At 50.4% G+C, this 24,970-nt stretch overlaps 1 protein-coding gene across 2 annotated transcripts in view; it reads right to left on the bottom strand.

Moving 5' to 3' along the window:
• The window catches only part of OBSCN (obscurin, cytoskeletal calmodulin and titin-interacting RhoGEF), a 158,108-nt gene that overhangs the window by 72,348 nt on the left and 60,790 nt on the right, over positions 1 to 24,970 (bottom strand). For both annotated transcript variants that reach the window (XM_029216329.1, XM_029216330.1), the window contains exons 9-28: positions 24,088 to 24,363; positions 16,209 to 16,484; positions 11,190 to 11,465; positions 9,588 to 9,872; positions 9,163 to 9,429; positions 8,732 to 9,001; positions 7,517 to 7,783; positions 6,946 to 7,212; positions 6,405 to 6,517; positions 6,137 to 6,290; positions 5,791 to 5,952; positions 5,589 to 5,693; positions 4,545 to 4,811; positions 4,036 to 4,305; positions 3,648 to 3,914; positions 3,290 to 3,556; positions 2,916 to 3,182; positions 1,609 to 1,881; positions 623 to 889; positions 148 to 414 (exon numbers count right to left, since the gene is read on the bottom strand). In XM_029216329.1, the coding sequence (XP_029072162.1) occupies positions 148 to 414; positions 623 to 889; positions 1,609 to 1,881; positions 2,916 to 3,182; positions 3,290 to 3,556; positions 3,648 to 3,914; positions 4,036 to 4,305; positions 4,545 to 4,811; positions 5,589 to 5,693; positions 5,791 to 5,952; positions 6,137 to 6,290; positions 6,405 to 6,517; positions 6,946 to 7,212; positions 7,517 to 7,783; positions 8,732 to 9,001; positions 9,163 to 9,429; positions 9,588 to 9,872; positions 11,190 to 11,465; positions 16,209 to 16,484; positions 24,088 to 24,363 (4,863 nt within the window). The remainder of the gene's footprint in view (positions 1 to 147; positions 415 to 622; positions 890 to 1,608; positions 1,882 to 2,915; positions 3,183 to 3,289; positions 3,557 to 3,647; positions 3,915 to 4,035; positions 4,306 to 4,544; positions 4,812 to 5,588; positions 5,694 to 5,790; positions 5,953 to 6,136; positions 6,291 to 6,404; positions 6,518 to 6,945; positions 7,213 to 7,516; positions 7,784 to 8,731; positions 9,002 to 9,162; positions 9,430 to 9,587; positions 9,873 to 11,189; positions 11,466 to 16,208; positions 16,485 to 24,087; positions 24,364 to 24,970) is intronic.

Below are 24,970 nucleotides of genomic sequence, written 5' to 3'. Positions count from 1 at the left end.
CCAAGGCTGGGTTTGTCTAGGGCCAGGCAGAGTTCTGATCTCTTCCCATCTCCAAGTCTACTTTAAACAAAGCTTACACCTGAGCACACCATGGGCCTTGAAATATAGTGTGCAAATGAGAGCAACAGCACGGTGACTGGGCCTAACCTTTCACCAGGAGCCGAGCCTGGGACTGGGCCTGGCCAATGTCACAGGTGTAAGTGTCACTGTCCGCCTTCTCCAGGGCGCTGATGGTAAGCCTCAAGGTCAGGCCCTCCTGGCTGGGAGCATGCTTCTCCGAGGTTTGCAGCTCTGTGAGGCCCTTGCGCCAGGTCACTGAGGCCGCGGGGCGCTCCGTCTTGCAGGCAAACACAGCTGTGCCCTTCTCCTCTACCTGTAGGTCAGCCAGCTCCTCCGTGAACTGGTTTGGCTTTTCTGGGGGAGAATGGATGGGAGGGAGAGGCCTGTGCAGACCCCATGTAGGCCCTCAGGACAGGAAATCACTCCCATCACAGGTGGTTCTCCTGGCCCACCCACAGAACCTCAGGGACCTGAGCAAGCCCCTTCCCTGCTGGGCGCCCCTCCATTCCTGCCTGGAAAGAGAAGCCACAGGGGCTGTCCCAGGGTCTCTCATGGGGGTTACCTTCCACTCGGAGGCTGGCTGTGCTTTTGAAAGACTCCGTCTCACACGTGTACTCGCCAGAATCTTTGAGTGAGGCTGCATGGATGACCAGCATGGCTCGAGTGCCTTCGATGAGAGGCTCATACTTCCGACTCTTACGAATGGCTTTCCCATCCTTCAGCCAGCACACTGGGGTCCCCTCCCGTGACAGCTCACACCTCAGCACCACATCCTCACCCAGCATGGCCCGCTGGTCTTCCAGTGGCTTCATAATGTCAACTGGCCTCTCTGAAAAGAACAGAAATGGTGGCCCAAGAAGCATGGCCGCAACTCTACCCACGGCCACAGCCCTAGCCATGCCTGGGGTGAGGGCAAGGCAGGCATTCAGGAACCTTCAGGCTCTGAAGGTTGAGACCACAGAATCTACAGCTCTAAAACTTCCAACTCTGGAACCTCAGACCCAGGGGCCTCAGAGCCCTGGAATACCAGGGAAGGACCCCGGGAGGGAGAAAGATTAGACCACAGAATCTTATGTTCTCAGCACTGTTCAGAGTCCTGTGAGTCAAAGCATGGCCATGGGCCAGCGCTGACTATGGGCTGAGCTTCACCCACTGGCGCCAAGTACTCATGCTGGAAGTAGGAGCTCAGAAATGCCAAAGGCAATTTCACTGGCTTCACGAGTCATGCACCCTGGGAGCTACCACAGCAGTCGAATCACGGACTGAAGATCAGAAACCCTGCTTCTGCCCAAAGGCTCCAGAACCTCATCCTAGAAAGTAAGCCCCCTGGATGACCAGAAGCCCCCAGTACTCTGACAGATGCCTCCAGGTGCCAACCAGGGGCTGGGGAGACAGTTCCCAGATGCACCCCCTTCCAGCTTCCAAGCCCAAGGCCCCTGCTCCAGGCTGCCTGGGGAGGGCCCAGGCTCAGCAGCTCCCAAACCAGCCCCTAGAGACAGACCCCCAACCTGCCCCAGCCAGTCAGTTCCCACTGCCACCATCACCCACCTCTGATGATGAGCGAGGCCTTGGAGGTGAGGCCCCGCACAGAGAAGACCACCTCCCCAGCGTCACTTGGCAGAGCATCTCGGACGGCCAGCGTATACTTGCGGCCCTGGCGTGTGGCCCAGAAGCGGCCAGAGCTGCCCACCGTTTTCCCACCAACCATCCATACAGCAACATCGCTAGCGTTCTCATGGGACAGGACACACTCAAAGCTGCAGCTCTCGCCCTCCATCACCTCCACTGTCTTCAGCCTCTTGGTGATGCCCACGTGCAGGTCTGTGGGCCAGAGGAGACAGCCATCACGCCAGCCAGGCCCACGGAAGCCTGCCTCTCGAGACAGGCACCGTCAAGCCTGTAGCAGCCCCAGTCCACACCCCAGGAGGGACAAGACCAGCCCACCGTCCCCAACCCCACTCTCAGAGGGCCTGCTGCCCCTCTCAGCAAATGTCCTCTTGGCCTCCAGCTGTCCACACCTTGGTGTTTGGATGGCTGATAGCTATGCGTTATGACCAGGGCGGCCGCCCTCACATTTGCTATGGAACAATGTGGAGAGAATAAGTGCCGCACACAGTTGTCACCAGCTTCTATGCTCCAGAAGAAGAACAGGCACCCAAAATGAACAGGCAATCCAGCTCTAGGACAAACTCACCACACCGCCCTCCCTTTCCTGTCCCTTTCCTGTCTCATCAAACACTGGCCAGACCATCAGGGACCAGCCACGGGATCACAGGGCAGCAGGCCTGCCATGCACACAAGAGAGAGCAGGACTACGGGGGTGGAGCCAGGACAGTGATGCACCCAGGACGTCAGGCATCCACCCTATAGTTGGGGAACCAGGCCCAGATTGGCAGGAGCACGTGAAAAGCCTGTGGCCTGCCCACGGCCACCTTCACCAGGCTGTGCCATGGCCTGGGAGCCCTACTGGGGCACCCCCTGCCTGACATCTCGGGCTCTCCCACTCGCCCACTCCAGGAGGCTCTCCTGACCGCCCCTCTGTGGCCCCTGTGCCTGCCCATACACATCCTCTGGTGCAGAGTGAATGTTTCCAGCCTCTGTAGAATCCTTTACACCTTGGGACTCTATCAAGCAGAGTCAGTCTAGTCTCCCAAGCTTTGCTCTGTTGCCCATCATCCCTGGCCCACCTGCCTGCACCTGGGCCTCCTAGGAGCCTGCCCTGACCTCTCCAGGCTCAGAAGAGCAGCCCCTGGTCTCGGAGAGTTGGGTGGGGCCCCCAGGCGGAGGCACCCCCACGCCCAGAGCCACGCCCCCAGTGCCCTGGCGCCGCCACCTGGAGCCGCTGCAGCACGCACCGTGCACGCTGACGTGGGCCCTGGTCTCATCAGTGCCCACGTCGCAGGTGTACAGGCCAGCGTCGTCCCTGCTCAGGCTGTGCACCACGAGTCCCCGAGTGCCCGCTGTGCACGGGAATTCATACTTGTCACTGGGGCCCAACTCCATGCCGTCCTTTCGCCACACCACACGAGCCTGGTGGTCAGAGACCTCGCACCGCAAGGCCAGCGTGCCCCACTCCTCCACGGACACGTCGTCCAACGCCTTCAGGAACACCACCGGCTTCCCTGCAGGGAAGGTGTGGGCGACTGAGGGGACAAGCTGCCACCTCTGGCCCTCGGGATGCCAGGTGCACATCCCAGGGGTCCCCAGAGACCCCACAAGGACACCTCACCTTTGACCTCCAGGCGGGCCGAGGCCATAACTTTGGGCGAGGAGGCGCATACGGTGCCCGTGTCAGCCCATTGGACCTGCTTCAGCACCAGCGTGTGGCGGCGGCCCTCATGGGTAATCTCGTGTAAGCTGTCGTTATACAGTGGCGTCCCATTGAGTGACCACTCCACCTCCTCGTCCTCGTGGGACAGCTCGCAGGAGAAGCAGGCACAGCCCTCCTCCGTGACCTCCAAGTCCTGCAGTGGCTGCGTCACCGTCACCTCCCGCACTGCCAGGAGCACACCAGGCAGCTCAGCACGACCGCCGTCACCGCCTCCCCTAGAGACCCTCTGGTGGCCCTGTGCCCCCTCGCTCTGTACCTTCCACAGTAACCTCAGCGCTGCTCTGGGCACTGCCGGCCTGGCACCGGTAGACACCAGCATCCGCGGGTCTGAGCCGCAGGATGCACAGCTCTGCCATGTGGCCCTCCAGCCTCATCTTGAACTTGTCAGATGGCACCAGGGGTGTCTCCTCCTTGTACCACTGCACGGTCTTGGGGGCTGGCTTGAAGTCACAGGACAGGACTACCGACTGCAGCTCGCGCCCCACCTTGGGCTCTAGTGGCCGCGTGAGCACTATGGGAATGTCTGTGGCGGAAGGAAAGAGGGAAGCACTGCGTAAAGTGGGCCAGACCACAAGGCCATAACACCTGCCCCTGCCCTGCCCGCTCTCCATCTGCAGCCAACCCACCAGGCAGCGCACTTTTACCTGAGACGACCAGGCAGGCGGTGGAGCGTGATTTGCCAATGGTGAAGTGCACCGGCCCGGTCATGGTGGAGCAGGTACGCCGCAGCGTCAGCCGGTGCACTGTACCCTCCTGTTCCATTCCCACGTCAGCCCCTGCCTGCAGCACTGTCTTCCCCAGGAGCCACTTAGGCGGCCGCACCGAGGGGATGGAGGTCTCACACTCGAACCAAGCAGGGGCAGGCTCCATCACCGTCACATCCTGCAGGCCCCGCACGATAGTGATGGATTTCTCTGTGGGCGAGCGGCCAGTCACTGGGGCAGTCCCGGGGGAGGATCACCAGCCACCCCTCCTGCAGGGTTGGTGTTACTTCCTGGGAACAAACCCTCTCAGGCATGCTCACTTCCTCCCTGGGGTGACCCAACGCGCCCAGTCAGGTCCTTCTCAGACCTGGCCACCTCTAAGTGCCACAGGCTGTAACACCTCCCCTGGCGGAAAAAAGGAACAGCTGCCCACCCAGCCCTGCCCGAACCTTCCACAAAGAACTGGGCACTGGTCTTAACATCGCCAGCATCACAGGTATAAGTGTCCTCGTCCTCAGGCTGGACGGCGTTGATGACTAGCTGGCGGTAGAGGCCGTCACTGACCATCTCATACTTGGCCCCAGGCTGCAGTTCCACGCTGCCCTTGAACCACCGCACCTGGGCACTGGCCCTCGACATCTGGCACTCGAGCACACCGCGGTGCTTCTCTATTGCGATCTTGTCCCGCAGCGGGCGTAGGATGGATACTGGCAGCTCTGTGGGTACACCCAGCAGGGTCAGGGCAGGTGCACAGTGATCCCGAACGCCCAGGGCTGGGTGCTGCGGCTGTGCATCTTCCAACCAGCCGGACTGGGACATTATGCTCAGGCTAAACAGCCTATGCCGGCCGGCCCACCAGAGCCAGCAGACAGCTACTGAGTGTTGCCCTCGGGCTAGTCTGGGACTTGCTACTCACATCTGACCACGAGGACACTGGGCACACACCCACACTCGCTATCATCCAGTGGGCCTCATCATGCGCGTGCCCGCCCCACTCCCCCACCCCGCCCGTCCTCTCGCCACACAGCCTCACCCTCATCCTGCACACCCCCGAATCCCTTGCACCCTGCCCTCACCTTAGGCATCCAAATGCCCCACACCCCTGCCCCCTACCTGTTTCTAGACCCTTTCTCCCTCATGCCCCGCAGCCACTTTGACTGTCATCAAGGCCACCAGGTAAAGCCTTGTGTGCTTACTTCCTGCCAGGGCCTCACACCTTTTCTCTCCAGCACTTGCTTCAGTCCCAGGAAGGAGAATTCATTGGTACCTCCATTTTACACAAAGAAGGAGACCCCAAGGCTGCCTCCCCTAGACCACTTTCTTCCTGCCAAGGAGGGAATACCCCCTTTCCCTCCTCCTGGATCACTGCTGTCCTCATTCCAGGAGGGACCCCAGGACAGGGACAGCTGGCCTTTCAGCCCTGTGAGACTCAGTACCCATGCTTGTTCACACACACGCTGTCCAGCCCATGCCCTGCCCTGAGCCACCATTACCTTTTACTCGGAGCTGGGCTCGTGATTCTGCACGTTGTGCTACAAATTTGATTTCCCCTGCATCTTCCACCAGGACCCTCCGATAGATGAGAGTGTATGTCCTTCCTGGGAACAAAGGCCACTCAGCACTAAAGGGAGGGGTGGCCTGGGGGCGGGAAGGAGGAGAAGCCCTGCTGAAGCCCACCCACCATCCTCATCTCACCTTCCTGGCGGATCCGCACATTGTCACTGGGCCGAAGCTTGCTGCCCTCCCGGAACCACTGGGCAGGCACCTCATCGTGGGAGACCTCGCAGGAGAAGGTGGCACCTTCCCTCTCCATCACTTCTACATCCTCCAGAGGCCTCACGATCTGGACATTTCGGCCTGGGGCAAGAAGCAGGCCCTGCTACATCCTGACACGCAGAGCTATCTGACTGCTACCCCCCACCCCAGCTTGCTGAGGGAGTACAGGATGGGTGGGGCAAGAGCAGAGCCAGAGGGCCAAGCACTTGCTGGGTGACGCAGTGGGGGGCCAGGAGGTTCTTGCACCCACCCACCCAGCCCTCACCTTGCACCTTCAGGGAGGCCGAGCTCTGAGCATCGTGGGCATCACACACATACACGCCCTGGTCCCCAAGCTCACATCGGTAAATGATGAGACTCCTGCAGGCCCCCTGGGCCCCCATGCCCACCGTCTTGCTCCCCCGCAGCTCCACACCGTCCTGTGGAGGAATGAGGCCAGGTCAAGTGCTGGAACTGCCCAGCAGAGTGGTCCCATTCCCGCCCACGCATGGTGAGAGGTAAGAGGGGGCAGAGGAGTCCAAGTTCCCAGGCACCTTCAACCAGCGCACATCCACATTGGGGCGTGAGAGCTCACAGTCTAGGACCACCTTGTCCTTTTCCGTGGCCACCACATCCTGCAGAGGGCGGCTGAACTTCACAGGCAGCTCTGGAAAGACAGGAGGGGAGTGGTGAGAAGCAGGGCCTCTGGGCAGGGACAGGGCCTGAGCTGGTTGGAATCATTCAACTGGTTAAAGGAATGAGCCCCAGGCTTCCCTGGTGGCGCAGTGGTTGAGAGTCCGCCTGCCGATGGACGGGACACGGGTTCGTGCCCCGGTCCTGGAAGACCCCACATGCTGCGGAGCGGCTGGGCCCGTGAGCCATGGCCGCTGAGCCCGTGCGTCCGGAGCCTGTGCTCCGCAACGGGAGAGGTCACAACAGTGAGAGGCCCGCGTACAGCAAAAAAAAAAAAAAAAAGGAATGAGCCCCCCGCTCCTCCAGGATTCCATATCCCTGCCCATAGCTGTCTCCCTGGGCCACCTTGGGGACAGGGGCAGGTGCTCTGGAGTGAGTCCCGCCCCACCTATGTCCACCTACCAGTGACCACCAGCCGTGCAGATGTGTGCACGCCCTCCGCCCTGAAGGAAACCAGGCCACTGTCCTGCCTCTGCAGCCCAGACAGCGTAAGGGTATGGGTGGGGCCGTGCACCACCAGCTGGCATGTGGGTCCCGGCTGGAGCCGAAGGCCATCTCGAGTCCAGCTGCCCTCCACATCAGCATGGGACAGCTCTACTTCCATCGTGGCTGTGCCCTGCTCCTGCACCTCCACTGTCTGCAGGCCCCGCACAAGCCGGACCTGGCGCACTATGGGACAAACAAGGGGAAGGATGAGCCACTGTAGCAAGACCCTGGCCCTCGGTCCAGCCCCCATCACTTCCCCAGGGAGCCTCAAGGTGCTCTGGAAGGGGAGGCCTGCCCCTCCAGGTGGATGCCTGCCCCCTCCTTCACTCCCTTCCCCACCTCCCTGGCCCCTGCAAGTGAAGGTCCACCCCTTCCTCCCTCTTTCCCTTCTCCCCCTTTTCCAGGGCCCTGCCCCCAGGGGGAGATTCCCTACCCTCCCCAACTCCTCGATGCCCAACCCCCAGGCCAAGCCCCCTAAGCTGCTCACTTTCCACAGTCAGCTTGGCCTGCGTCTTATCATCCGCTGTCTCGCAGCCATAGAAACCACGGTCAGCGAAACCCACACTGCGGAGAACCAAGCGGTGACTTGAGCCCTCGGCGTGTATCTCCACATTCTCGCCTGCCACCAGGGCCGCGGCGTTGCGTGTCCACTTGACCTCCGGCCATGGCCGCGTCAGCTCCACCTCCATGGTCACCGAGCTCCACTCTTCCACAGTCTGTGGCTCCAGCTTTTTCTTGAACAACACTGGGGCCTCTGGAGTCACAGGAGAGGGAGGTCATTACAGCCACTGCCACTCTCAGGAAAGCAAGGCAGAGGGACCCTGCCCCAACCCCCAGCCAGCAGAGCTGCCCTCCACCACATTCTGACTCCAAGCTAGGCAAGGCCTTGGCCATACTCAGGGCCCAGCTGCACACATGCACAGGCACAATTTTGTGGAAGGAAACCACACTTCAGGGGGGCTTCTCCTTTCCCAGTCCCCCTCCCACCTCCTGCTCCCCTGCTCTGAACAACTCCTGCCATCCCCCACCAGGGCCTGGAACTCCTAAGTGTGGCCAGTGACCAGGAGCATTGGGACACAGGGAGCCACTGAGACAGGCCGACTCTGAGCTCCCAGACCGGCTGCACCACAGTCTCTGCTTTAACTAGGCCCTGGATGCGTCACATTAAGGAAGAGAAACGCTAGAGTGAATCTCCCAGTCTCGGACTGTGCCATGATCTCCGCAGAAGTGCATCTGCCTGCATTACTCCCTGACTCAGGAACCTGAGATGGCTTGGCTCCCACTTACTCTCAGGTAACGTGCTGGCCCTCCCCCATGCAATCTGGCTTCAGCGAGCAAAGCGTACCCCCACCGTCTGCATCTGCTTGCACTGGCTGCCAGCTCCAGTCTCTCCCACCTTGCCATCCTCTGGGCTCAGCAAGGATCATCTCCTCTAGGACGACTCCCTGGAGTGTCTGAGCCTCCACCCACTCCCCGACCAGGTGTGCACTACAGGAGTTTACCATCTCCCCTTTAGAGCAGGTGCCTGGCCCCTCGGTCTGACCCTACTCTTCTCTCTGCAGCTGACAAACCCTGTGTCCTCTGAAGTCAGCCAGATGAGCTGGATACAGGCCAGCAGCAGGATGCTACCTTGGGACCAGCCCATTAGGAGAAGCCTGCTGCGAGGAGCCGGTGCGCCCTTCCTGCTGCCCCACACACGCACCTCGGACCCGGAGGGCAGCCACGGTCTTGATGCCCTCAGCCTCCGCGTTGATCTGGCCGGCATCCTCCAGGGCCAGGCCCAAGATAGTCAGGCTGTGGCTGGCACCCTTCTGCGATATGAGAAACTTCTCGCAGGACTGTAGCTTGACGCCATCCCGGAACCATGTCACCGCCACGTCGCTGGGAGTCACCGTGCACTGGAAGGTGGCCTTGCAGCCCTCTTCCGCGACCACTGCGCTCAGCCCAGACGTGAACTTGACCACGCGGGGGACTGCGGACAAGAGCTCCACTTGAGAGGCAGTTAGGAGGGGCAGGGGCCCCCACCTAGCAGACGCCGCGGAAGGACACCTCTTTGGGAAGCAGCCCTGGAATGCTCCGCCAAGCCACCCACCCACCTGGGCGGCCCAGCCCCTGCGCCCAGCATCCACATACCGCTCACGGTGAGCATGGCGCTGGTGTGGTCGTCGCGGCTCTCGCACACGTACTCCCCCGCATCTTCTGCCCGCAGGTCCGACACAGTGAGCGAGCGCTGAAGTCCCGCAGCTGCCATCTGGAAGCGTTTGCCGGCCCGGAGTTGCGTGCTCCCGCGGCGCCACACCACCTGGGCCTGTGCCGGGCTCAGCTCGCAGACCAGCTTCACTGTGCCGCCCAGCTCCCCGCTCAAGGGCTCCAGGGGACGGCAGAACTTGGCAGCCACCTCTGGGGGAGGGGAAGGGAGGGGACGTCAGCCTGGTGGGGCTCGGGCCATAGGACCAGCTCTGAGCTGCCCGGTCGTGCGCCCTGAGCCTCACCCAGTCTCCACTCCAGGACACTGCAAACAAGGGGTTCCCAGAGGACCTCCCCGTGGCCCCACTCACCTTCCACTTGCACCGGGAAGTCCTGCTCCTCTGCGCCCAGGCGGCAGCAGTAGACGGCACTGTCCAGGATCTGTGCGCCACGCACAGTCAGGGTGTGGGTGTCCCCCAGGCTGGCCGTCTCGTGCCGCTTGCTGCTGCGAATCTCCACACCATCCTTGAGCCAAGTCACCGCGGCCACAGAGGGTGCGGCCAGCGTGGCTGTCAGGACGATGTCCTCGTGTTCCCTGACCACCAGAGGTTCCCTGCGTCTGGGTCTCTCCAGGGTCGGGGGCTCAAGTTCCGGCTCTGGGGGGCGGGGGCGGGGGGTGACCAACAAGCATTAGAGGGGAGACCTTCGCATCTCTGGCCTGGGTCCCGTCCCCCCTCCAGGCCACATGGTGGGAGAAGACTTGAAATGAAACTGCCCGGGCTGTCCAGCTCTCCACTGCTGCCTCTCTGCTGAGCAAGCCAGACAGTGAATGCAACAGGGCCACACTCTGTGCCAGGCACCATCCCGGCTCACAGGGGCAGTGCAGGGCAGCCAGGAGGGACCACCTGGGGCCACAAGCTCTGTCCCACCAAAAGCTGAGAGTCGAGGATCCCTGCCCCCATCCCCAAGGGAAGATGGGCCCCATGAGCAGCTAATGCACGGAAAGTAAGGCACAGAGTGACCCTGACACAGCCTGGGGGCTGGGCCAAAATTCCAGAAGAGCAGTGGGGAGCAGGGCCAGGAAGGGAGGCAGAGGAGGACGGTCTCAGTAGAAGAACCCCCATGCGGAGTGGAGAGACCAGGCAAAGACTGAGAGGGATGAAACAGCCTGAGAGCCTCCAGCAGCCAAGCAAGGGGGCAAAGCCAAGGCAGAGAAGGGGGAAGGGGAAGGCCCTGGGAAGGGACCCAAGAGCGTCCCTGTGAGGGCTGACCCAGGGGAGCACCTGGAAGGACCACACTGGCTGATGGATTGGGGGCAAGGGCCACAGCTGGGGACAGGGACAGTGTCAGCCACCTCAGGACACTGAAACCCAGTGATGTCATTGGCAGCCAGGAGGGATGGGAGCAGGCAACAAACCAGCTTGGCTCAGGCCCAGGACAGGATGGGCATCTGAGCAGAGGCCGACACAATGGGCTGACCTCAATGCAGCTGGACGGTCAGGGCCCCAAGGCCAGAGACAGGGACTCCAGACCCAATGGGGGTAGGGGCATCCAAGGCCAGAAGCTCCTCAGAGCAGGACTGGGTTCCACAGCTGCCCACGAAGACTTAATATGGGAACAGTGCCCCTTGCCAACGACAGACAAAGAATGGCCATTTCAGCAGACTACAGGCCTTAGCAGCCTGCAGATGACTGAGAAAGCCTGTGGCAGGTTTCATGCTGGGAGAGGTGGGGATGTGATGGAGAGATGCAGGAACCTGGGGAAGCAGATGCCAAGAGTGTCCTGGACCAGGGGCTGTGGCAAGCATCCCGCAACTCAAGGACCTTCCCAGTGGACAGAGCCCTGGGGCTGACTGCATCAGAGGAGAACCCAGCACAGGCCCAGTACACACATGTCCCCCACCCTGCTGGAGATGTGCTAATTTCCCCCAATTTGTCAGGTGCTCAGCCTTTACACCCAACCCTGGCACCCACCTGTGACATCCAGGTGGAAGGAGACCCTCTGGCCCCCGGCCTCGCAGCTGTACTCCCCGGCGTCTGCCTTGTCCGCCTGCTGCACCACCAGCCTCCGGGTGCAGCCCGTGGCCTCCACACGCACTTTCGAGCTCGAACTCAGCTTCTTTCCATCCTTGTACCACGTCACCTCCGTCTGGGCCTGGGCCACCTCGCAGCTCAGCGTGGCACTGGCCCCCGCCATGGCCTGCACTTCACTGCGTGCCGGCTGCTCCTTGGCAAACACCACCTTGGGCTCTGGGGACAGGAAGGGATACACGGGTCAAGGACACCATCTCAGTCAAGAAGGCAGCACTGGGGAAAAAAGGCCTGGACAGATGGGAACGGGGGCTGGAAACTTCTCCAGGCTCTGTGCTAGCTGTGCAACAAGTACCCACAATTTATCTATACATTCTACCACTGATCTGTGCATGTTGTTCCAAGTGGGGACTTTGTGAAAGATTTCTTCCATGCACATGTTCCTCCAGGAAAGAAACTGTGGGATCAGGAGGCATGCACACCTCAACCTTCCTAGAGGATGCAGAGTCTTTGCCACACGACTGAGCAGAGAACGTTCCCACCCACAGTGCAGGAGAGTTCCTGAGGCCCCATGCTGTTGTCAGCTGTTGGCAATCTGGTAGTTGTACTTCCTGAGCTCTCTTTTGCATGGTCCTGATGATTTAGAGTGGAGCACCATTTCTGATCTTTTTGGCTTTTGGTGTTTGCCCTTCTGTAGTGTCATTGCAAGGCTTTTGCCCAGTTAGCAGTAGCATTGTCTGTCTTTTCCTTATTCATTTTCAGGAACTCTTTATATATTTATGTTAGAACTTTGAGAATTATGGGTGTGTAAATAACTTCTCCATCTTTGTCACTTGTTTTGTCATCTTTTATGTGTCTTCTGTTGATATAGTTCTTAGTTTTAATACAGGCAAGTATGTCAATTTGTCCCTTGTGATTAATGCATTTATATCCTATTTAAGAAATCTTTTATTACCCTCAGGTCATTAAATAATCTAAATTAGCTGCTAAGAGCTTGCTTTATCTTTCACATTGGAGTCTCTAACCCACCTGGAGTTGGTGTTTGTGTGTGCTGCGAGGGAGATGTCCATTTTTATTATAGAGGAATAGATATAAAAATAGAGATATATGTATACAGTTACATGGTATTAGCACAGTTTATGAAAAGACCATCCTTTCTCTATACCACACACTAGCACTACAGAGTTAAAAAACAGAAAAGGGATGGGGGAGTCTGGTTATGTGCGGGGCTGTTTCAGAGCTCACTATTCTGTTCCTTTGTTCTGTGTATTTATCCCTGCATTGAAACCCAGTTGTCTTCACTACTGTAGCTTTATAATAAGTTTGGTATCTTGCAGATGAAACGCTCTCACTTTATGAGTGCTTCGGTTCCACTTGACTCTTGGAATCAACTAGTCAATTTTGACACACCCACAAAAGAACTTTTCTTTGGGTTTTGATTAGGAGTGGACATCTTTGTGTCTTCCATGCATATCCCACCATTCATTTAGCACTGTCTCCCTAAAGTATTTAATAATATCCTCCTCAGAAGCCTTAAACATATTTTATTAGACATGGAATTAGAAGCATGATACTTTTGATGCTATTATAATTGTCTTAAAATATCCTTTTCTGACTCTTTGTTGCTAGTACCTCAACATAGAAGCGTTTTCTGTGTATTTTGTATGTGGCAGTCTTCCTTAACTTTCTTACTAACTCTAAAAATTCTTCCTTTTCTACCTTCTACATTAATAATCTTATCATCGGTGAAGTCCACTTTTACTTTTTCTAAATTTTATTGCTTTATATTCCTCCTTATAGGCTGTACAATGTTGGACACAAGTTCTGATAGTGGAGCCACTTGAAATGCTCCAGTTAAAAAGAAAAGCTTTCAAGGTTTCCCTATAAGTGTGATGTTTGCTGTGGTTTTCTTTAGCACCCTGTATCAAATTAAGAAACTATCCTTTTATTACTAGTTTATTAAGAAGTTTATTAATATGAATATATGCTACTACATTTCATAAAACTCTTATTCTGAATATGATGCAAAAAATTTATCAAGCACTTTTATTCTGCATTCTTCTAGGTAAAAACATGCTTTTTCTCTTTTAGTTTCTTAACATTATAGATTGTATTGATTTTTCTTATGTTCTGATGTTGAACCACCCTTGCATTCCTGGATTAAGATCTGAGTGTATTGTGCTTTTCATGCATTGCTCCACTCACTTTGCCAATACTTTGTATAGGATTTTGATATTGACATCCATAAAAGACTGGCCTGTAATTTCAATTCTTTATACTTTCTTTGTCAGATTTTGGTATCGATGCTATATGCTAGCTACATAAAATGAGTTAAAGAGCATATATATATATATATATATATATATATACACACATATCCATATATATCCATATATATGTATATCTCCATATATACACATATATATGTATATCCCCTTCAAAGCTTTTGCACAGCAAAGGAAACCATAAACAAGACCAAAAGACAACCCTCAGAATGGGAGAAAATATTTGCAAATGAAGCAACTGACAAAGGATTAATCCCCAAACTTTACAAGCAGCTCATGCAGCTCAATAACAAAAAAACAAAAACCCAATCCAAAAATGGGCAGAAAACCTAAATAGACATTTCTCCAAAGAAGATATACAGACTGCCAACAAACACATGAAAGAATGCTCAACATCATTAATCATTAGAGAAATGCAAATCAAAACTACAATGAGACATCATCTCACACCAGTCAGAATGGCCATCATCAAAAAATCTAGAAACAGTAAATGCTGGAGAGGGTGTGGAGAAAAGGGAACCCTCTTGCACTGCTGGTGGGAATGTGAATTGGTACAGCCACTATGGAGAACAGTATGGAGGTTCCTTAAAAAACTACAAATAGAACTACCATATGACCCAGCAATTCCACTACTGGGCATATACCCTGAGAAAACCATAATTCAAAAAGAGTCATGTACCTAAATGTTCATTGCAGCTCTATTTACAATAGCCTGGAGATGGAAACAACCTAAGTGTCCATCATCGGATGAATGGATAAAGAAGATGTGGCACATATATACAATGGAATATTACTCAGCCATAAAAAGAAACGAAATTGAGCTATTTGTAATGAGGTGGATGGACCTAGAGTCTGTCATACAGAGTGAAGTAAGTCAGAAAGAGAAAGACAAGTACCATATGCTAACACATATATATGGAATTTAAGAAAAAAAAATGTCACGAAGAACCTAGGGGTAAGACAGGAATAAAGACACAGACCTACTAGAGAATGGACTTGAGGACACCGGAAGCAGGAAGGGTAAGCTGGGACGAAGTGAGAGAGTGGCATGGACATATATACACTACCAAACGTAAAATAGATAGCTAGTGGGAAGCAGCCGCATGGCACAGGGAGATCAGCTCGGGGCTTTGTGACCCTCTAGGGGGGTGGGATAGGGTGGGAGGGAGGGAGACGCAAGAGGGAAGAGATATGGGAACATATGTATATGTATAACTGATTCACTTTGTTATAAAGCAGAAACTAACACACCATTGTAAAGCAATTATACTCCAATAAAGATGCAAAAAAATACAAAAATACAAAAATATATGTATATCCCTTTTCCATTCTCTTAAAGAATCTCGATGAACATGGAATAATTTCTTTCCAGAATATTCTATATAAATTGCCAGTAGAGCCACTGAGCTTAATCTTGTTCTATGAGAAGATTCTTTTATTATGTTTCCATTTAGTTAAAAGGTTATTAGACTGTTCAAGTCGTTAATTTCTTCTTGCGTAAGTTTTGGTATAATTTTCTAAGAATTGGCCACTATTTCAAAACTTTTCAAATTTACTTGTGTGAAATAATATCGTGTTTTATTATAATAATGTCAAATGATTCATAGTGGGTTTCTTGGTATCTATATACACCTATGAATCATTATATACTAATACAAACTGTTATGTGGTGGCACTTAGGAGTCAATGCAGGACCACAGCCCATCTCTATTTGAGGTTAACCTCTCTTAACAAAAGGAAACTAAAGTTAGTTCGCAGACATCTCTGTGAACCAGCCCAGAAGGTACAGACACACACAAGAGTCATTAGGAAATGATATGAAATAAATACCACTTTACCAGTCAGTGGCTGCTACTACCATACCTCATCTTTAACAAAGCATGCTAGTGTAAGAAAAGCTCCTTACTACTCTCCATTTCTAAATTTATACATCAAACTCCAAAGGAAATACTGACACAGAATATACTAATTGAAAGACAAAAGGAAACCAAAATTTGCTTTCAGATGAATGTGCCATATCTCAGAGGTGCATATCAAAGACATATATCTACCAACCCTCTTCTCTTGGTTTACTTTGCACAGACATTGCAAGAGAACAGGAACCTATATTTTGCAACATTTGGGTACATACATAACTTCTACAACCATGTGCAAGGAAGGAAGAGTGTCCCAAGACAACTAAAACTTTGCTGATCCAAAATTCAGACTTGAGGTAATGCCAAGTATGATTATGTGCCTGAAACTTCCCCTTATCAGGTTCAAAGAAATACAAACGTCTCTGATTAGGGCAAATCCTCATATGGTGCTGGGTGAGAGAATCTGGATGCTGCTAGAACATCCAAAAGTACATTCACATATCCTGAGGTGAGAGACATCTGGTCTACTCGAGACCCCAAGGGCGAGATGGAGCCAGGGTCCTGGACACCAAAGATCACCTGGAACATTACAACATGGAAACACCACTCATGGTGCACAAGAGGGGACACTCTTCCTTCCATACACGCCCTTCCCATCCAGTGTCCCTGGGATCAGGCACAAGTATGAAAGTGGGAGGTGGGAAGATGGGAGATGTAAAGAGATTAAATGTGATGGAAAGATCACTGGGTCTGTCACGGCTATAAGCCAGTCACATCATCTCCATAAAGGGCTAATTTAGCATCCCTCCCAAATAACTCACCTGGGACATCCAGGTGGAAGGAGACCCTCTGGCCCCTGGCTTCACAGCTGTACTCTCCAGCATCCACCTTCCCTGCCTGCTGCACCACCAGCTGCCGGGTGCAGCCCTTGGCTTCCACACGCACTTTCGAGCTCGAACTCAGCTTCTTTCCATCCTTGTACCACGTCACCTCTGTCGGGGCCTGGGCCACCTCGCAACTCAGCACGGCACTGGCCCCCGCTACGGCCTGCACTTCACTGCGTGCTGGCTGCTCTTTGGCAAACACCACCATGGGCTCTGGGGGAAGGGAGGGATGCATAGGGTCAAAGATACCATCTAAGTCAAGATGCAGCACTGTGGAAAGAACGACTAAACAGGAAGCCAGGAAGACAGGAAACCTCTCCAGGCTTTGCACCAGCTGTGTGACCTAGAGAAGCTCCACCACGTTCTCAGCAACAAGTGACACCCTTTATTTCTACGTTCTCCTGATCTATGTAGGCTGTTCCAGTGAGAAGCTGGGAGAGACTTCTCCCCTGCACAAATCCTCTAGGAGAGGAGCCGTAGAGCCATGCATTCCTCAGCCTTCCTAGATGAGGCCAGAGTCTTTCCCATACAGTTGTGCAGGTCATGTTCTCATCTGCAGTGAATGAGAGGTCCTGAGACTCCACCCTCTTGCCTATTCTCAGTATTGTCAACTGTTGGCAACCTGGTGGGAGTGAAGTTACACCATCTGGCTGTCTATTGCATGGTCCTGATGATTCTCAAAGGGAAGAATCTTTATGAATTTTTTGGTCATTCTGTGGTTTACTCTTCTGTGGTGTCACTGTTCAAGTTTTCCACAAGTTTCAAAATTAGCATTGTCTGTCTTTTCCATATTCATTTAGGAGCTCTTTATATAAATAAATGCTATAGAGTGTTGATGCTTATGTGTGTTTATCTATCCTCCCCATTTTCCTGCTCTACCTTTTCATTCCTTTATGACATTTCTGGTGAAATTAAGTTATTTAATTAAGTCTGTTACAGGCAGATATATCAATTTGATATCAATTTGTCCTTTGTGGTTTCTACATTTATGTTCTGTTTAAAAATCCTTCATTATCCTGAGGTCATTAAATAACCTCTATTATCTGATAAAAGCTTGTTTTACCTTTCACACAGAGGTCTCTAACCTGCCTGGAGTTGGTTCTTTGTGTTCTAGGAGGTAGATTCCAGTGTTATTTTATTTTTCCATATAGTTAATGGTCTTAGTACCATTTATGAAAAGACCCTCCTTTCTCTCCACCTCAGCATGAACTCACCATTCCAGTCCCTTGGGCTATTTATCTGTCTCTGCACTGAGACCCACTTGTCCAAACTGCTGTAACTTAAAATAAAAGTCTTGATTTAGGTTAGATCAAATGTCCTCATTCTGTTCTTTGACTGGCTTTTGCAATCAACTTGTCAATATTCTCACACCCAAAAGACCTATTATTTGGGGTTTAATGGGAATTGAACACTTCTAGGTCTTCCATAGATTCATATCCATTTATTTGTATCTTTTTGCCTGCCTCTCTACAATGTCTAATCATTTCTCCCACAAAGTGTCTCAAGATCCTTTCTTAGACTTGGAACTGGTAAAATGACCCACCCATCTAATGTTATTGTAACTCTGAAAATTTCATTTTCCAGTTTCTTGTTTCTGGTATATAGATATAGAACTGTTTTCTGTATATTATTATCATTATTATTATTATTTTGGTACGCAGGCCTCTCACTGTTGTGGCCTCTCCCGTTGCGGAGCACAGGCTCCGGACGCACAGACTCAGTGGCCATGGCTCACGGGCCTAGCCGCTCGGCGGCACGTGGGATCTTCCCAGACCAGGGCATGAACCTGTGTCCCCTGCATCGGCAGGCGGACTCTCAACCACTGCGCCACCAGGGAAGCCCTCTGTATTATTTTTGTATGCGGTAATGTTTCGCAACTCTCTTACTAAGTGTAGTAATTAATGTTTCTGGATTTTCTAAACTGATAATCATATCATCTGTGTGTTCCAATTTCCCTCCTTACTGTGCTATAAATGTAGCATTACAGTGGTGAAAATTGGTTTCCTTGTCTTGTTCCCTACTTCAAAGGCAATGCTTTCAAGGTTTCACTTTATGTGTGATGTTAGCTAGTTTTCTCTACACTACCAATTATTAAATGAAAGAAGAACCTTTTATTAATACTTTGGTAAGAATTTTATGGCAGGAATTGATGCTAAATTTTATCAAGTATTTCTCCTAGATATATGATGTTATATTTCATTGAGTATTTTTAATCTCCATTTATTGGGGAAATAGTATCATTTTTCTTTTATTTTCTTGATGTCAATCTTTCTATACATTTTCTACTGTTCCTTGTGTTAGATAAACCTTGCACTCTTGCAATAGGACTGTTCTCAGAGTGTATTTTCCTCTTGATAACCTGTTGAATTCAGTTTGCTACTATTTTGTTGAAGATATTAGCCTTGATATCATACAATAGATTAAACTGTGTTACTTATTCATATTTACCTTATCAGATTTTGGTATCAATGATATGTTCTACACATAAAATGAATTAGAGAATGTATTCCATTTTTCAATACTACAGAAGAATCTGTATGAACATGGAATAATTGCATTCCAGAATACTCAGCACAATTTAACAGTAGAGTGAGTGGGCTTAGATTTCTGCTGTGAGATTATTTATTATGGTTCCATTTATTTAAAAGACTATCAGCTGGCAAAAAAAGCTTTTGACAAAATTCAACACCCATTTATAATAAAAACCCTCCAGAAAGTAGGCATAGAGGGAACTTACCTCAACATAATAAAGGCCATATATGACAAACACACAGCCAACATCATTCTCAATGGTGAAAAACTGACACCATTTCCTCTAAGATCAGGGACAAGACAAGGTTGCCCACTCTCACCACTATTATTCAACATAGTATTGGAAGTTTTAGCCACAGCAATCAAAGAAGAAAAAGAAATAAAAGGAATCCAAATCGGAAAAGAAGAAGTAAACTGTCACTGTTTGCAGATGACATGAGAACCCTAAAGATGATACCAGAAAACTACTAGATCTAATCAATGACTTTGGTAAAGTAGCAGGATACAAAATTAATGCACAGAAATCCCTTGCATGCCTATACACTAATGATGAAAAATCTGAAAGAGAAATTAAGGAAACACTTGCATTTACCATTGCAATAAAAAGAATAAAATACCTAGCAATAAACCTACCTAAGGAGACAAAAGAGCTGTATGCAGAAAACGATAAGACACTGATGAAAGAAATTAAAGATAATACAAACAGATGGAGAGATAGACCATGCTCCTGGACTGGAAGAATCAACATTGAGAAAATGACTATACTACCCAAAGCAATCTACAGATTCAATGCAATCCCTATCAAACTACCAATGGCATTTTTCACAGAAGTAGAACAAAAAATTTCACAATTTGTATAAAAACATAAAAGACCCCGAATACCCAAAGCAATCTTGAGAAAGAAAAACAGAGTTGGAGGAATCAGGCTCCTGGACTTCAGACTATACTACAAAGCTACAGTAATCAAGACAGTATGGTACTGACATGAAAACAGAAATATAGATCAATGGAACAGGATAGAAAGCACAGAGGTAAACCCGTGCACATATGGTCACCTTATCTTTGATAAAAGAGGCAAGAATATACAGTGGAGGAAAGACAGCCTCTTCAATAAGCAGTGCTGGGAAAGCTGGACAGGTACATGTAAAAGTATGAAATTAGAACACTCCCTAACACCATACACAAAAATAAACTCCAAATGGATTAAAGACCTAAATGTAAGGCCAGACACTATAAAACTCTTAGAGGAAAACAAAGGCAGAACACTCTATAACATAAATCACAACAAGATCCCTTTTGACCCACCTCCTAGAGAAATGGAAATAAAAACAAAAGAAAACAAATGGGACCTAATGAAACTTAGAAGCTTTTGCAGAGCAAAGGAAACCATAAACAAGACAAAAACACAACCCTTAGCATGGGAGAAAATATTTGCAAATGAAGCAACTGGCAAAGGATTAAGCTCCAAAATTTACAAGCAACTCATGCAGCTCAATATCAAAAAAACAAACAACCCAATCCAAACATGGGCAGAAGACCTAAATAGACATTTCTCCAAAGAAGATATACAGATTGCCAACAAACACATGAAAGGATGTTCAACATCACTAATCATTAGAAAATGCAAATCACAACTACAATGAGGTATCACCTCACACCAGTCAGAATGACCATCATCAAAAAATCTACAAACAATGAATGCTGGAGAGGGTGTGGAGAAAAGAGAACCCTCTTGCACTGTTGGTGGGAATGTAAATTGATACAGCCACTATGGAGAACAGTATGGAGGTCCCTTAAAAACTAAAAATAGAACTACCATATGACCCAGCAATCCCACTACCTGGTATATACCCTGAGCAAACCATAATTCAAAAACAGTCATGTAGGGCTTCCCTGGTGGCACAGTGGTTGAGAGTCCGCCTGCTGATGCAGGGGACACGGGTTCGTGCCCCGGTCCGGGAAGATCCCACATGCCGCAGAGCGGCTGGGCCCGTGAGCCATGTCCGCGGAGCCTGTGCGTCCGAAGCCTGTGCCCCGCAACGGGAGAGGCCACAACAGTGAGAGGCCCGCGTACCCCCCCCCCAAAAAAAAGAGTCATGTACTACAATGTTCATTGCAGCTCTATTTACAATAGCCAGGACATGGAAACAACCTAAGTGTCCGTTGACAAATGAATGGATTAAGAAGATGTGGCACATATATACAATGGAATATTACTCAGCCACAAAAAGAAACGAAATTGAGTTTTTTGTAGTGAGGTGGATGGACCTGGAGTCTGTCATACAGAGTGAAGTAAGTCAGAAAGAGAAAAACAAATACCATATGCTAACACATATATATGGAATCTAAAAAAAAAAAAGGTCCTGAAGAACCTTGGGGCAGGACAGGAATAAAGATGCAGACATAGAGAATGCTCTTGAGGACATGGGGAGGGGGAAGGGTAAGCTGGGACGAAGTGAGAGAGCGGCATGGTCATATATACATTACCAGATGTAAAATAGATAGCTAGTGGGAAGCAGCCACATAGCACAGGGAGATCAGCTCGGTGCTTTGTGACCACCTAGAGGGGTGGGATAGGGAGGATGGGAGGGAGATGCAAGAGGGAGGAGATATGGGGATATATGTATATGTATAGCTGATTCACTTTGTTATAAAGCAGCAACTAACACACCATTGTAAAGCAATTATACTCCATTAGAGATGTTTAAAAAAATGATTATCGACTGTACAACTTGTCTATTTTCCATTGTGTGAGTTTTGCCATAGTTCCTAGGAATTGATCAATTTGTAACCCTCTGTTCTTTGTGAATTTTGTACACACATTGCAACAAAATATGAATCTATATTTTGCTACATCTGTGTTCAGAAAGCTTACTTATCAATGTGAAAATTGCTGTCCCAGGATACCTGAAACTTTATAACACAAAATTCAGGCATGAAATAATTCCAAGTATTATTGTGTGACCAACATTTTCCCTTATTCTGCTTCAATGAATTGAAACATCTCTTACTAACAGGAACCTCAAGTGTTCTTGGTAAGGATCTAGATGATCTGCCACAAAAACCCCAGTGGACAGATAACTCGTCTACCTCAGCCCTATGCAACAGGTAGACCCAGAGTGACAGACACCAAAGACCACCAGTGGAGTCTGAACAAGCTAGGAAAATGTGACTAAGGATTATTACATGGAAAACAACCCATGATATAAAAGAACTGCCTCTCTCCCTCCAGGATACACCCAACAATCCATGTTTCCATGAACTTAGATTTAGAAATGTTTTCTGCATATTGACTTCTTTAAACACGAATCCTACTCAAGAATCGTACACAGTCAAAAAATAATTTTGGGAGTTCTCTGAATTGATAATCACATCATCAGCATATTCCAACTTTAGATTCACGAAAACTTTTGCCAGTGATTTTATGATCCTTCATACTTGACTCAGTGGTTAGTCAGTGTACTGTCACTCACATCAGGGTTTCCAGATACCCATTAACTGGGATGTTGCTGTTGCTGCTATTGTATATGTATTTTATAATATAAAAAAAAGAACACTTTTATACAATTTGCTAAGAATATTATGGAAGGAACTGATGCTCCATTTTATCAAATTATTGCCTCGATATAGGACATTTAAATTTAATCAGACATTTGATTCTGTGCTCATTGAGATGATCACATTTTTTGCATTCAGTCTCTTAATGTCAAGCCTTATATCTATTAACGTTGCCAGCATTCAACCCAAGGTGCAATCCTAGACTATGACTTTCATAACTGATCTCTACCCCCTGCATACATGACTGAATTCCTTTTACTAACATTTAATTTATGATTTGGGCTTTGATAACCACAATAGATACATCTGGAATTTCACTCATTCTTCCTGCCTTTCTTGTGTGGTTCTGGTATCTATGTTATATTCATTGCATAAAGAAAGTTATGGAGTGCATCTCCTTCTTCTGTCTCTAAGACCATCTCCACAAGCATGGAATAATAGTTTTTCAGGATATTTTGTAGAGTGTACCAGAGAACTACGAGGTAGTTCTTGAGAATATTTTTCACTATTCTTCCTACTGATTGAAAAGTCATACAACTCTTTGAGATTTCTGTATCTTCTTGTGTCAGTGTTCATACAGCTGGCCAGGATTTAGTCAAATTTCACAACTTTTCAAAGCTTCTATTTAAAAACACTCTCTAATATTCCCCAAATGCCACATTTTACAGAAATGCCTTCTCGGATCTGGGATATCTATAGACATCCATAAATCATCCTATGGTCGCACGGTCTCAAACAGTTACGGGTTGGCACCTAGGAGTCAATGTGGATTGGCAGCCCACCCCTACTCAGCATTAAGACTCTCTTCACACAAGATGAGTTACCTGATTTCTTAGACTGCCCATTCTTCCAGCCACAAGGCAGAGACACTCACTAACCTTTAGGAAAATGCAACGAAATAAAGACTGCTTTGCCAGTCAGAGTCTGCTGCTAGTACACTCACTCCTCATTAGCAAAGCAGAATGATGGGGCAGAAGCGAATTTTTCCTTTCCATTCCTAAATTCATCAAAATAAGGCCACGGGGAATACCGACCCACAACCTCCAAACAGTTTGAAGACAAAGACAAAATCCTACTGCATTTAAGAAGATCACCCTAAATAGCACAGGTCACTCTATACCATTCCTCCTTTTTTCCTCCCTTTACAAGATCGGGACAACAAAACTTGGGCCTATCTTCCGCTACCTAAAGCAACCGGAGCTTCCCTATCCAGGAAAAGGGAGGAAGGGCATCTCAGAAACATGAATCTGATCATCAAAATTTCACTCCTCAGATAATTCCAAGCTGGATTGTGTACCAGGATCTCCACTAATCCGGGATCAAGGAAGTTGAAACCCCATCTGACAAACTAAGACCCGGCATGAGCTGCCGGATGAGGACATGTGGTAGGTGTTATGAAAGATATACGATGAGAGGAAAGTCACATATCCCCAGGCCGACCTCAGACGCCATGCATCAGGGAGAGCCAGGAACAAGAGGAAGGCTCTGGCAGGTGCTAAGACACTGTGACTGGGCCTTACCGCATGGAAACAGGGGGACACAAAGGACCCTTCTTACTTCCACGCCCACCCTCTCCATCCAACCTCCCCCTGGCAAAAATGGCTATAAACGTGGGACGTGGAAGACTGGGAGGCTACAGGCAAGTGAACACCCGTCTGTCAGGCCGCAAGACCATCCCCTCATCACCTCCAAATACGCTAGCTCAGTATCCTCCTCCAGGACTGACCTGTGACATCCAGGTGGAAGGAGACCCTCTGGCCCCCAGCCTCGCAGCTGTACTCCCCGGCGTCTGCCTTGCCCGCCTGCTGCACCACCAGCCGTCGCCCTCGGCCCGTGGCCTCCACACGCACTTTAGAGCTCGAACTCAGCTTCTTTCCATCCTTGTACCACGTCACCTCCGTCTGGGCCTGGGCCACCTCGCAGCTCAGCGTGGCACTGGCCCCCGCCATGGCCTGCACTTCGCCGTGTGCTGGCTGCTCCTTGGCAAACACCTCCTTGGGCTCTGGGGACAGGGAGGGATACATGGGTCAAGGACACCATCTCAGTCAGGAAAGCAGCCCTCGGCAAAAGAGACCTGAGTGGGGAGCCGTGGGCCAGGCGGGTGCGAGGAGGGGTGCAGAGGTGGGGCCGGGGCCAAGCTGGAGACTTCTCCAAGCTCTGCACCAGCCGTGTGCCCTGCAGAAGTGCCCCTGCCTTTCTCAGCAACAAGTAACACAAGTGATGAATTCCCCCTGCGTCCGCGTGAGCTGGTCCGGGGTTTGGGGGGGTCGGGGGAGGGTGCGCTTTGGAAGAGACTTCTCCCCTGCTCATGGCTTCTGCGGGGTCACATGCAACTGTTACCAAACCTTCCCAGATGGGGCCACAGTCTTTTCCATACGCCTAAGCAGGGAACTTTGCACCTGCAGGCCATGGAAATCAGTGAGGCTCGGTGCTCTGCCCTACATTTAGTACGGTCAACTTGTAGAAATCTGGTGGGTGTGCTACCACCTCCCCAGGGCTTTCTTTTCCATTGTCTGAGGTACAAAGAAGCTGAGCACCTTTCCGCGTACACTGGGGTCCCCATTACTCTTTTGTTCTTCCTGGTGCAACTATTCAAATTTTTGCCCACT

Source organism: Monodon monoceros, unplaced genomic scaffold (assembly GCF_005190385.1).
Source record: "Monodon monoceros isolate NGI ecotype Baffin Bay Population unplaced genomic scaffold, NGI_Narwhal_1 Super_Scaffold_12, whole genome shotgun sequence".
NCBI classification, from domain to species: Eukaryota; Metazoa; Chordata; class Mammalia; order Artiodactyla; family Monodontidae; genus Monodon; species Monodon monoceros.
Note: the sequence above shows the minus strand (reverse complement) of the source record. Positions and strands in the feature narration are given on the sequence as shown.